We start from the raw sequence: 13912 nt of genomic DNA, 5'->3' as shown, positions 1-13912 counted from the left end.
GACCTATCCATTTTGTTTATTTTTTGTAATTAGAATCTAAATCTATAAAAACTTGTTCGTTAGCAAGTTTAGAAAGGAGGCACGCATCCAAAAGCAAATAGGATCTAAATATAAAGGTGGCAATCGAGTCGAGTCGGATCAAATATAGGTCAGGTTGGATGTGATTGGGGTCAAAAATTTGTCAATCCAAACTTGACCTATTTATTAAACAAGTCAAAATTTCAAATCTACATCCGACCTAGTTATTAAATAAGTAATCTGACCCAACCCACATAACTCATTTATTAAACAGTTCAAGTAAGGCTAAACAAGTCTGACAGATTTTTAACGGGTTAGACAGATTTAAACAAGTTAAATAGGTTAAGTGAGTCAGGTTAAATAAATCAGAAACAAGTTAAACAGATTTCAAACAAGTTGAAATAAGTTTTAAACAGATTAAACAAGTTAGGTTATAACCCTATCCAATTATTAAACAGGTTAAAACAGATTAAACGGATCAACGGTTTAAACATAGACTCAATCCATTTAGTAAATAGGTTTAGACAAGTTTAACCATTTACGACCCAAATCTATTTATGTCAAACTTAAATCTGGTTAAAACAAATGGTTCGCAAGTCAAGTTGATGCGTTGGATCATAAATTGCAGTCTCTATCTAAAAATCTAGACTCCAAGATTCTTTCATTAACTATATTAGATAATAAATAAAAAATTAGGTAGGTTCACATATATGCATATTGTTCGCATGCGCTCTACTTGGTGTCCCCCTAGATATGGTCCATCTGAAACAGGCAGTTTGCGATTCAATGGATGAACCATCATCATAACGATGCATCAACCGAACGCATTTACTGATCCGTGTGTGATGCTTCATCTACCACCCGACTGGATTCCGGCCTCTTTGGCGCCATGCAATAAATATCCACCGAACCAGATCCCTAGCATTTATAGATGGGTAACGGCTGCATGATGAATTACCACGTTTGGTGCTATATATAATCCCATATTATTATATAATAATAATATTATTTTACATTACAGTAATATTATATTATATATATATTATGTATTAATATATGTTATATTTTATTATATTTTATTATATAATACTATGCAATATTTTTTATGATAATTTTATTACACAAAATTATTTTCTCATTTTATTTACCAAACATATGTTAAAGTACCGTAATACTTTAGAAATGTAGTTACCAAACAGTAAATAGTTTTTTATAAAAACTCTACTTTCAACAGCTGTACTTCCAATAGTTCTACTTCCAATAATTCTACTACCAACAGATCCTTAGAATTAATCCTCCGCGGTTAAATATATACATCCAACCCGGAGCCATCTCTATTGAAGAAATAAATACTAGACCTAATGAATCCTCGCTTGTCCGATTAAGGTCAGAATACACACTGCCAACCATCTTAGATTAAAGCCGCAAGTTTTGAAACTTATGTCTTGTATTATTACTTGAGCATTTCCATAGACAAACAGATGCAACTTTTACCGTCAATTAGATTTATTTGCAAGGAAGAAAAAGACAAAAGAACAATGAGAAGCCTTTTGCAAAAGACAGTGGTATATAAGTTGACCCATCAAACCAACAATAATGTGAGCTGCCACCTTCTGAGAGAAATCAATATCTTCCGAAGTACAGTACCCATGATGTGACTTATTCCAAAGTTTGGAATGAGGATCTATCAGGTTGGATGAACCCACATGCTCCCGGCTGAAAAAAAAATAATACGATTTTTTGCAAGAGAACTTATTTTTTTAAAAATAAACATTTTATTTTTATATTTTTCAATAGATAGTGGCAATTTATTGATCTGTAGCTCTTTTTTTTTTATTGATTGCTGAATTTTTTCTTTTTCATTTGATCCACAGATCACTAAAACTAAGGCCAACCGCTATCGATTAGTTGATTGGCAACTTTAAGCCTTCCATCCTTCAAGAAGTCCAAGTTTCTCCATGACGCATGAGATGTTTACATCGTTCCAAATGAACACAAATACATATAAACCTAGTTAAAGATATCGTAGCTGGAAAACCAAATTATTGGGTACCTGGTACCCAGTAATTTCACAGGGAGAAGAAAAGCTCGAAAAAAAACCACTTTTAAGCTCCAAAAAAAAGGATTAACGGAACCCAAAACATCTAACTTTGCTCTCATAGATTTTCTAGAGAGCAAGCAAGGATTATCCTCCACGTGGAGATTAGGCTGACCATTTGAAATGGCCATATAAGCTTTGCATCAAATAACCACTGTACCTTGGTTCGGATCGCGGGGGCAAAAGCACAAAAAAAAAGCCTACTCTCCGCTGGGCACCGTTATATATAAAATCCCGCTTCTGCGAGTAATAATAGCTCAGCCTGCTCGAAGGCTTAGGCTTTGCTTAGATGAGCTGGGGTTAAGTACAGGGTGGGGAATAGCCCTACCAGTTCCTTAGAGAGAGGGGGGAAAATGGGTTTGCAACTTTGCATCAAATACAAGCCTCGAACGTATATAAGCCAGATAAGAGAGCCAGGAAACTGGACTGAAAGAAATCCTGAAATAGGTGCGGGATCAGATATGGCTGCATTTGGTTCAGGAATAAAGTAGAAGCAAGGTCTGGAACAAGCCCTGCTAGTTTCAAAAATTTGGAATAAGAGGGGAATAGTTATTATAGTGAAACCTGCTTATCTATAGAAATAATATTCCAAAGGAGAGCTGGAATAAGGCCCTCTTTATTGCTGTCCTGCTAATTTTCAACTAAAAAAAAAAACCTTTATCCTAGAGTTATTCCAACCAAAACATAAAAGAAAAAAGAGCTAAACAGAAAAAGAAACTATTGGAATAACTTTTCCAAATAAAATGACCGTCTGTATTCCACCTTTTCTTATCTCGAATCAGACAGCCATTACGTTGCCGTAACCATCTTTCCCTACTATTGGAACAAGAGCTTACCACTCATACCAACATCTGTCTACTTGGAAACTGGATGAATGTCACTGTTTTGGAGCTGAGAAACAGAAATGACATAACAGAGATGAGCAAGAAAAGAGTTATATAGTTGGATGTCATGGAGTCGAAAAAACAAGCAGAGTTGGAAAGTTGCAGACAGTTCATGCATTAATCAAGCCCAAGTAACAAATTCTTCGCTACATAATTATAAAAATAGCTGATCAGGAACCATAAACCTAACAAAAAGCTGCAGCAAACTACTTTCAGACTCACCGGATAGCCATCATGTGAGCCTATGATCTAGCAGCAACAGCATCCACCAGCGACATTCCTGCTGTAAAAAGTTTGCTTTTCCCCTAAGTGGATGTTTGGTTACAAGGAAAATTACCTGAAAAAACTTTTCCTTAGAAAAAGTATTACCGTGCTTCAGGATTTTTTTTATGAAAATAATTTTTTTTTTTTCCTTTTTCCTTTTCTGCATATTCCCTTGCAACCAAAGATACCCTAAACATTAAAAAGATTACAGAAATGTTACTTCACTGCAAAAAGTAGAAGACACCATAACAATTTCAAAACAAATCTCAGTTTCTGCCCAAGACTGCACCCGAAATATCTCCTGTCACTTGAAAGTTATGCATGTAGCATGCCAGTGTTACCGATTAAACATGTTAATTTCCTGACTTCCACAATGCTAACGAGACTCAACTAGTCTCATTTGAAGAAGGGTACCCTTCAAAAATAATTCTAAAGAGATTCGTGTAACCTACTGATCAATTTCAAACTTTCAACACCCAACTCATCTCTGTAGAATAAAATTGAGACATAAGAATGCATTTGTTCTCAGGTCAGGAAGATTTTCGTCAGACACAAGTATGTGATTTTATTACTATCAGTTATCTCATACAAGTCAGCTGGTGCATTAAAGATTCTCAGAATTTATTGAATCTTGTAGCTGAGACGCAAGATGAACAACAAGAGAGCCCACTACATGCTAATAAACTAATTTTCTACATTGCATCCCAGTTTGGGCTCATTAAACATTTTGGAACAAGGATATGTCCATGAGATTACATTTATAAAAGAGCAGATACAAGTGCTTCCGATCCTCCAATATTTGCTTCCTCACCTTTTCTTTGATTGTTGAAGAAATAATTTAGATGAGACCAATGACCACCTCACTCGATGACACAAACAGAAGAATTTTGGAGGCTATAACTGGCACCCGCATTCATGAGGTAATCAACGACAACTTCTGTTCAGATAAAAGCAAAGAGTTAAAGAGAAGAAATTGCTATCCAGGTGTTGCTTATCATCAATTAAATCTACTGCAACTATAGCAGAGTCAATATAGTCTTTCTCAAAAATTGTTCTAAAATCTACAATCATTAAATGCAAGGTCCTTGAGCCAATTTTCTCACATAATGGACTTAAAGCCATGTCATGTTGAGATGCAAATATGTTAATGGTAATTAAATGTGATCAGATGTTGCGAAAAATGGATTTGACACCACTGGGACATTGTCATGGACCATCACTTAAATAAGGATCAAGAAAAGTTCGGATAAAAAGTAGACATAAAACCCTTTTTACTTTCATTAAATATACCAACAGTTGCTAGATCAGCTGGTCGGTACCGTCCTATCCAAGTAAGAGTTCTCAGGTACAAATCTGAGTGATGGTGAACAACCACTGTATTTAAAACACAAGAAAAGAAAAAAGCACTAGGTAGCGCCAAAAGGCTTGATGTAATATCTACATCAATGCTGTCATAAGTGATGTCATGAACAATGGCCCTCACAACCTTCAAGGAACTCAATTGTGGCTCAAATAAGACCACGGCAGCCCAACCAACCAGGCAGGCATCTACAAAGTTGGATAGCTAGGAAAATTATCTATATCTTAAAGAACTGCATCTACATAAATTTCTCTAGGAAAAATGGATCAAACATAGGCATGTCTCTGTCTTCGGTTTCAAACATGAAGGTCTATTTATTCATTTTTCATCATGGTCCATCACTTGTCCAGAAACTAAATTCACGAGCTGTCAAGTTTCTTCCTCTTTTGTGAATTTCTTCCTTTTGGAAAAAATAGGTCATTCAACTTTGGGATGATCCAATATGTTACCATGCTGAAGGATAAAGAGCCTTTTCTATTAATACAGTACATACTTCTCAGGAAGGCTCTTCATCTTGTAATAATAGGCATTAGGAGGACAGTCTCAACAATCTCAGTGATTTTCTCCAGTTATCCACTGTAAGTGAACTTGGTCTTTAGGCTTTTTTTCAGTCAAGCAGAATCCATCTGATCAAGCATGTCATGAAATTTTATGGCATAGTGATCCAATCTAGGAATTTATGTAGATCAACTGTCCCAGTGAAATGTCCATCAAGGATATGCTCACTATGAAATCTTTGATTATTGGATCAGACAGGCCACTACAACAGAACATGGTGGCAAACTGGAAACTTTGATAATAAAGTGACAGGAGGCATGGGAATAATGATATTGGAGGCTTGATGATGTGTAAGGTCACAAGAAGTCGAAATTCAGTTCTCTGTGAAATACGATAGCAAACTTGGGTTAAGTGAAACGGAAAAGTGGATTTTTGTTGGGACTTTTATGCCATATTAGTTATAACGCACGTGACTGCTAAAAATTTTAGATTTGGAATAATTTAACAAAAATTTAAACTTTATGAAGATCTGAGAATAATTAAACCATCTTTAACTTTTTTTCTAATGCATTATATCTCACTTTCACCTTTTGGTTTTGAAGTATCTCCTGAATACTTTGTTTCTTACTAAATCAGATTTTCTCTCATGTTTCCAAAGTCAGCATGAGCAGATTTGTTGCTATGTACCATTAGAACACCACCTATAAAAGTCCAGCATGTTTTAGGAATAATTTAAATCTTTAGCAGAGTAATCTGAACAGATTGCTTTGAGAATTGAAGAGTTGGGAAATTAAGCTGTTTTTACATAGTTTAGGGATGTCTTGGGCTAAGAGTAGGGAATAGTAAACTAGGGTTTGATTCTGTTGCAATGGACTCTTGAAATCAGAAAAAAAGATCAAAGAATTTGAGTAACTGGCCAGATTTAAAACTGGACACATGATGGTATGCTAGGACAGAAAAATCATGCTCATGTCATAGCTTCTCTGAAGTAAATATTGCAGTTGTTTCTTCTTTCCCATAAATAAGCAACTCTAGATTGGACATGAAATCCATTCTATGCAGGCCAACCATAAGCAACACATGAGACGGCTGCATTCTTGCCTCGTTTCTGCCTGCCCTTCTTCTCTCAACCATTATCTTTGCTGAGCCTTGTGTGTAACACCGACTAAGGCACACCTTTGAATGAGCAAAACAATCCACACCACTGATGGACCATATTATAGGACCTAAGTTCTATACTATTCCTTCGACGAGAAAATGATAATAACATATTCCAGTTAACCTTAAAGATTAGACCAACTATTAAAAAATCACCTTTATGTGGATTAGGACATTGACAATTGAAAACTCAATTTAGAGACTCAGATCAACATGTTTTACATGATTTCTGAGCTGAATTAAACAACTGAAGTAAGTTATGAATAGTTTGTGGTTCAACAGTATCGCAAGTTCGCTAGTGATTTATTCTCAATCACCACAGGATTTTTCTTAGTAAACCTTGCCCCTTTTCTTGTTGTGTCTAACAGATAAGATTAATCTATGTCTGAGACAATACCACTGTTTGGCTATGAGCAGAACCTCCCTTAACCACATCATGAAAATATAGGATGAAGTCATGTTATCTTAGATAGAGACAGTATCCAAGAAATGACTTATAGTGTCATGGCCCAAACACCTATCACGTAGGGTCGGCCATGTGACACAGCCGATGCTTCCTAAAGCAAGGACCAGGAGAATATGCTAGGCCTGCTGGCATTTTTCGCAACATAAATCTCATTCTAGAATAGAACCATTGAACTCAATAATAATAAAGATTCCGACTACATATTGATCCAGTGGCATCAGATACATTTATTTCTTCATTTATCTCTCTCTAGCAGATCCAACTTCAATCGAGAGATAAGAGTCTTGAGGCTCTGAAAAGAAAAAGAATCAAGAGACTTGATATGAGCTCACTAGCTCAATAAGAAATCCCATATGCAGGTACACCAATATGTATAATGCAATGATATATGTAAAATATTTAACATAGCTATGGAAATTATCAAGCATAAAGTCATGATATGTATATATCGTCAAATGAGCAATAATCAAACTATGGTTGCCATTTGATAAACCAAATATGCATTAAAATATACTCACAGAAGTAATTAACTAAGCTGCATTTTCAGTTAAGTGTTTTTTTATCAATTATTCCAAGTGAGACAATGATCCCAGGATATCTAATCATCTTTTTGGTATTGGACTAGGCACGCCATGCCCTTGCTTATGACCAGTGAATCACGTCATGTTCCTGCCCATGACTGACTACTCACGTACCATGTTCCTGCCTATGGCTGGCTATCCACATGTCATGTTCTTGCACATGGCTGGCTATTAACTTACCACGTTCCTGCCTGTGGCTAGTTGTCGACAACCAACATGGCTAGTCCGATACCCTTTTTAATTAATCTCTATCTCATGCTACATTTTAATCCATTTAATCAAATTATGCTATTAAATGTGATCGTCATAATGCATGCCATAAAATACTTTATACAAAACATACTTATAATTTTACCCAACAGAAGAACATGCAAGAGGAATTCTTACCTAACCCGACCGCCAAGCCAAAGATGCCTACCAAAGCAGATATAACCTAAAATTTCCAATAAGCCCCGATGTTAATAATTATCATAATTTATGGTGTCTAATCTGAAAATGACCCTAAATCCTAAGTATCCAAATTCTCACTAATTTAGATCAATTTAACCAAAATCAAATGAGAAGCCTTTGGAATTTACCAAAATCAAAGATCCTAGCAGCCCCACACTAGATCGTTTCCTGCCCAAACACTTGATCACCTACAAGATTACTATCGCCAAAATTAGAGATAAAAGCCAGCGAAAACAAGACTAGCCAGGTAACAGTATTCGACACCTATAAAATGGTCAGATCTAAGTGCAAGCCCATAGGTTGATGCAACGGTCTGATCTAAGTGGAGAGATCCATTGGATCTAGATCAAGGTTGATCATTGGAAATCTAATGAAAGGGACAGCATCAAGAGAAGGGAGAGAAGGAATGGTAAGAAGAATGAGACAAAGTGATCAAAGGCCCTTCTTCTTTGCGACACTTGGCACTGCCACAGGGTAGGCAAAGGCCTACCTCATCGGCCTCCAGTGCTTGAGAGAGAAGAAGCCGCTGATAGTGATCAAAACCGTGGCGGAGGGCCGGATCGAGTGGTCCCAAAGGAGAAAATACAAAGGCAAGGAGGTGCTGAGGACGTCCAATGCTCATAGACAGAGGTCTCAACCATGCAAAAGCAGCTATGAGAAGGGGTTTGCTCAACCATGCGGTGGATGGGGAGGCCGGCATCAAAAGTGGTGGTCAGGTGGAAGAAAACCAACGAAACGAGGTCGCCCAAAGCTCGATCTCTAGCAATAGGGGTGCCCTGGTCGAAGCCATGGTGGCAAGGGCCGGGGGACTTGGTCTCAAGCCGATCACCAATGGACTGTGGATCCATCGAGCACGGCCACTTCACAAGCCCCTAACGAGGGGGCGGTCTAAAGGGCAGAAAAAGAAGGAAAAAGGGAGGATCTCTTACCTCTGAAATTGGGAAAGAAGACCTTATTGGCTTGGATTCTAGAGGAGAAAAAAGGGATGTTGCCGGTCGCCCTACTAAGCGCCACAAGGAAGGTTTCTACTGCACAAAAGGAACAGGGAGATGGTGAAAATCTAGGGGAGAGAGAGAAATAGAGGAGAAAGGAGGAGATCGGGATGTTGGCCATGGAAACAAGGAAGAGGGAAAGAAATAGAAAGAAGGCCGACGATTTTTCACGATCTTCTCGTGCTCGCCTTCCCTATTTGGCAGTGGAAAACCACTAGACAGCAGTGGTACCTGAAAGAGATGAAAGGAGGCGAGGGTTCTGGCAGATTCGTGTGGCCCTATCGGTCGCTCATGGTCAAGCTATCACAGCCCAACCAAGCTAGGTCGACTCGACTCGACTGGGTTGAGTCAATTGGGCCAAGCCTCATATCTAGCTATATGATAACCAATAAAATTCACACCATCTGCCTATCATCACACTATGTCATTATACAATTGGGCCAAGCCTTTTCATTGTATAATAACCCATAAATCAATTTCTTCATGATTGTAAATAGCTAAAGTTTAAGCTCCCAACAATCTCTTATTTAGTATATATAAGTATGTTTATTCCCTATCTCTGGAGTCCTCAATAAATAGGTTATCCAATCCACAGAGACTTCAGATTGCAAACATACTATCTTTTCCTCACCATATAGTCCTTTTTTATTTTGTTACGTAAGGTATATAATAAACCCAACAATGAATTCTTTCCAACAAAAAGCAACACAGATTACAATTTATTATTTCCTAGATATTACCTCAATTTGGTTCCATTTGTGCAATTAGCTGCACAGTACATTTCTTCGGTTTAAACATTTGAAACTATAATTTATTGACTGTACTAAGATAAGCAAGCAAGAAAAAAGCAGCACCTTTACGTCCTCAAACATAAACGAGATTTATGATATGGAAGCTGCAGCACGAAGTAAATTATCTCAATGACCTTCCCTAACATGAAATCAGTTTATCATTCGAAAGTAGAAATATGACTCACCAAGCAATATTGTCCCAATGAAGAAAACCACCATGGCCCCTGGCATTGGTGAACTTGTAGACAGCACCAGAAACTAATCATATGAAAAAGGCAATGCATAATCAATGTTTAATTGTATCATAAGACTCAAAGATCACAGAGTTTTCCCAGTGCATCAACAGAAAGAAATATAAGGCTCATAGGATCAAAACCCACATGAGCTGTTAGGCTGTGTAAAATTTTAGGATGACTCAAGGCTGAAAGAATATACCTTCATATCCGCCAATTACTGGATCCTCAGACAAAAGAAGAGGTGTGTCAAGATCAACAAAACTGCATTATACATACAATCAAGGTACAATTAAATGGATGACATGATATCAAAACATCATGATATCTCCGAGAAAAGAAGATAGACAATACATTAGGTTTACCTGAAACAACCAAGACCAGCAGCCAGATGACCAGCAAAGCCCATGGCAAGTCTCGTTTCAACCATACCACCAATCATAAGTGCAAGACCTGCTTTTCTTGCAACATCAATTATCTCAAGAGCCCCAAGAACCCCTAGTTTGGCCAGCTTAATATTGATGACATGAGCAAGATTTCCTTGTATGATTCTCTGTGTATCATGTAAACCCCTACAACTTTCATCTGCAGCAACAGATACGCCGTATTTGTCCTTTGCAACATGACTAACATGATGGAGACCCTCCCAGTCATCTCTGTGAACAGGTTGCTCAAATAGAATAGGAACAACCCCCATTTCTGGAATTAAAACAGACATGAAGGTAACTTTTGGTTCGATCGGTCGGTACTCAAAGAATAAAAAATATGACAGCAGTATAATACATTGTATCAACATATTGTAACTCGAACAAGAAAGAGAACTTTATGAAAAAACAAATATTTTTCAGGGGCAAGTCTACAACAACCACATTTATCTAAGCACGCGGCAGCATCGAGAATCACATCGACACATGCATACAAACGCACATGCTTATCCATTTATTTTGTAAGTACTACCTACCATGGAGTTTATCAAGAACTTCAATTGCTTGTTGAGCTGTATAGCCTTCATTTGCATCCAAAATAAAAGAGCAATCAGGATGAACTGATCTTATGGCCTTTAGAACTTCGATGTCCGAACTCAAATCTTTCCCCACCTTCAGCTTCAATGTGCTAAACCCTTGTTTACAGTATTTCGCAGCCAACTCAGCAGCTTCATTTGGGGATACAATCGGAATCTACCATGTTCGATCAAAATGCTTGAGACATAATAACATCAAGATGAAAAATAGTTGAAAAAAGGGATCAGAAGGGTAAGGAGCAAACTGAACTGTTATATCTGTAGTTAAGGAATTTGATACTCCGCCAAACAATCTCCAAAGAGGTATGCGAATGCTATTAGCAACCGCATCGATCAGTGCCATCTCGACTCCAGCTCTAACCTTTAATCAAGAGACATACAACTGTATACGGATCAATAACAAAAAAATCACATCGAATATCCTAGATAGCAGAGAACTCATGTTTTACCGAAGCGAATTCATGGCCGGGCAGGACGCGGGCGACCTCGAAGAGCAGGGCACCAAGCGTCATCGCCGGGCTGCGGACGAGGAGGCCGCAGGCGTCGCCAGCTGCGGCGAGGGCGGCGGGCTGGTCCTCGGCGGTGACGGAGGGCAGCACGGGGGCCTCTCCCCAGCCGACGGAGCCGTTGCGGAGCTCCACCCGGACGGCGACGTTCCCGACGGCGTCGAGCCGCGAAGAGGCGATGGTGAAGGGGGCGATGAGGGGGACGTCGAGGGGCCGCCCCTCGGCGCGGCTGACGTCGACGGAGAAGGTCTCCTTGAGGGTGTCGAAGCCGAAGGTCATGGGGACGGAGGGGGACGACCGGCGGGTGGAGGTGCCGGCGAAGACGAAAACGGAATTACGGCGGAAGGGTTTGGGGAATCGGGAGAGGAGTCTTTCATAAGGAGTGCTCAGAAAGGGATGGGAAGGGGCGAAGGAGCCGAGAGTGGAAGAGCGGAATGGATCCATGATTGGCAGGGAGTGGGAGGGCGAAAAGGACAGGCGGTGGGTTTCACAAAGGGATTGGAGATGGGATCCTCGTCCAGGGATGAATCATGCTCCAAAGAAATTATTTGAAAAGTAACTGAGGGGAAGGAGAGGAGGGTGGTGGGGTGGGGACACCATCGATGCATGCTGGCTTGTTTCATCGTCGCTGCGTGCTTGTTTTTGTTTCGGATGTTTCTGCAGGTTCGCCCACCTTGGCAGCTGCCTGCCCAAATGGGACAAAGGGGTGAAAGGACGTGATGCGGTGGGAGGCGACCCGGGTGCTACCTTTCTGATTACGAGTTCAGACAAATGACAGTGGGAGAACAATGCATCTTCGAGCATCAATTTATTTTTTTTTTTTATTTTTTTTTGACCCAAGGCTCCTAACACTAGATGTGAGTACGCTCTAAGAGACCAAAAGACAAAATACGATCGAGGCCATGTAGGATAGAGCCACTGCCATCCCATATAAGGGCCCTGGAATGATGAGCTGTAGAGGAGGCGATCCAATCCTCTGCATTGTTCGCCTTCCGAAAAACATGTGCGACCCAAAAGGAATCAAGACTGTTTAGAAGATGGCAGACATCCTTGACTAATGGGTGTAGATCTTGCCTGGCACGCCCGCACCTGATCCACTCAATCATTGTGGCAGAGTCACTCTCTAAGAATATCCGTTAGCCCCCTAAGTGTACACTAGAATATACGTGACTCTCACATGCCGCGCGCAGCTCGGTTATTAGGATGGACTCATTGAAAATGCGTCGTCCCCCTACCGCAATCAACCTGAGCTCCTAGTCTCTGATCAAAAAGCCCACACCATATCTACTATCGTCCTCTGAAATACTATCATCAAAGTTCACCTTGAGAAAACCAAGAGATGGGGGGCTCTCAGGATACCATAGGTACCATAGCATATCTGGGCGCTACAAGAGCCAAAGGGGGGCCCAGATGTCCCTGTCCTCTTCGAGCATCAATTTTGAAGGCAGAATTTAGAGCTATCTCAAAGGGTCTCTTCCATGTGAGACGAATTCTAGGGGCTCGTTGCATCATTTTGGAAAAAAACTCGGTAGAGATAATAGAGTGAATTCTACAGAAGAAGCCGAAGGTGTTCAACCATCCTCTTATAAAGAATATAAGACGGCTACTGCAGGAGTGCGACGTCTTTCAAATTGTCCATGTATTTCAGAAGACAAGCAGAGATGCTGACTATATCACTTTCTTTATTGCTCATCATTTTGGAGAATTTTTTTGAACTCGCTTTATATATGTTCCTCTACCTTCATGGAGTATTTTGTTTCTTGACTCTGTAGGTAGTGTCCACGCGAGACTAGTATGAACTGCGGATATGCCCAAAAAAAAAAAAAAAACATGATGAGCATCCCTTCCCATTTGCGTTTGCCCCAGCAGTCTAAAGGATGTTTTTATCCTTTCACCGTTGGTCTTATGTCCGTCCGAGTCAAGATGGACGGCAGTGATTTACCCAAGGGCAACCGATTTTGACCAGCAGAGCGGTAAATAAGTGGAACCATGTGGATGATTTGAAATCGAAACGGATGGCAGGTTAGGTAAATAATTTAATGGTTAGGGGGTGGTTCTATATACACCCCCCCTATTGCTAAGGACACCCCCAAAAACCAAAAAGAAAATACCCAAACTAACCTTTAGTGTAATTACCATATTGCCCTTGAAATTTTCTCAGTACACCCCCAAGAAAAAAAAAAACACCCCTCAAACCCCCCTTAAACCCTTCGATCCATTTACATCGTTTAGGCGATCTTTGAAGGAGATTTAATCCCCATTCGAAGCATGGACAAGCAACTAGTGATTTGGGACGAAGAATCGGCCGCAAAGGTACGTGTTCCACCTTGTTTCGAAATTTTTTTTTTCACGGTTCGTGCTCCGTTCGGCACTGGATCGCCGAACAAAAGGCTTCTGTTCGGCTGAACAGTGCCGAACAGAAGCCTTCTGTTCGGCAACCCTCAGCCGAACAGAAGGCTTCTGTTCGGCACTGTTCAGCCGAACAGAAGCCTTTTGTTCGGCGATCCAGTGCCGAACGATTTGGGGAGGCGGGGGGGGGGGAGCTACCTCGAGGTGGTCGTGGAGGCGCCGGCGAGGTGCTCGTTGCTCGGG

The 13912-nt window shown here is 40.0% G+C and overlaps 1 protein-coding gene across 4 annotated transcripts; it reads right to left on the bottom strand.

Moving 5' to 3' along the window:
- Positions 1-3811: 3811 nt before the first annotated feature.
- Positions 3812-12224, bottom strand: CYP77A5P (cytochrome P450, family 77, subfamily A, polypeptide 5). Of its 4 annotated transcripts, none has more exons than XM_026809971.4 (9): positions 11264-11920; positions 11065-11175; positions 10755-10971; positions 10159-10492; positions 9996-10057; positions 9746-9818; positions 7906-7965; positions 7715-7760; positions 3812-4201 (listed from the first exon to the last, which is right to left on the bottom strand). In XM_026809971.4, the coding sequence occupies exons 1-7, from the start codon at positions 11762-11764 to the stop codon at positions 7962-7964; spliced, it is 1302 nt and encodes a 433-aa protein (XP_026665772.3). In that variant the 5' UTR covers positions 11765-11920; the 3' UTR covers positions 3812-4201; positions 7715-7760; positions 7906-7961. The 4 variants fall into 4 exon arrangements, with proteins under 4 accessions (XP_026665772.3, XP_008809163.3, XP_017701628.3 ...); XM_017846139.5 differs by lacking the exon at positions 3812-4201 and adding an exon at positions 6899-7038; XM_008810941.6 differs by lacking the exons at positions 7715-7760; positions 7906-7965 and having other exon boundaries at positions 11264-11929.
- Positions 12225-13912: the final 1688 nt, after the last annotated feature.

The sequence above is a fragment of the Phoenix dactylifera genome, chromosome 5 (assembly GCF_051530095.1).
Source record: "Phoenix dactylifera cultivar Ajwa chromosome 5, Ajwa_hap1_PhDact_Kaust_v1.1, whole genome shotgun sequence".
Classification (NCBI taxonomy): Eukaryota; Viridiplantae; Streptophyta; class Magnoliopsida; order Arecales; family Arecaceae; genus Phoenix; species Phoenix dactylifera.
This window is presented reverse-complemented; position numbering and strand designations above follow the sequence as displayed.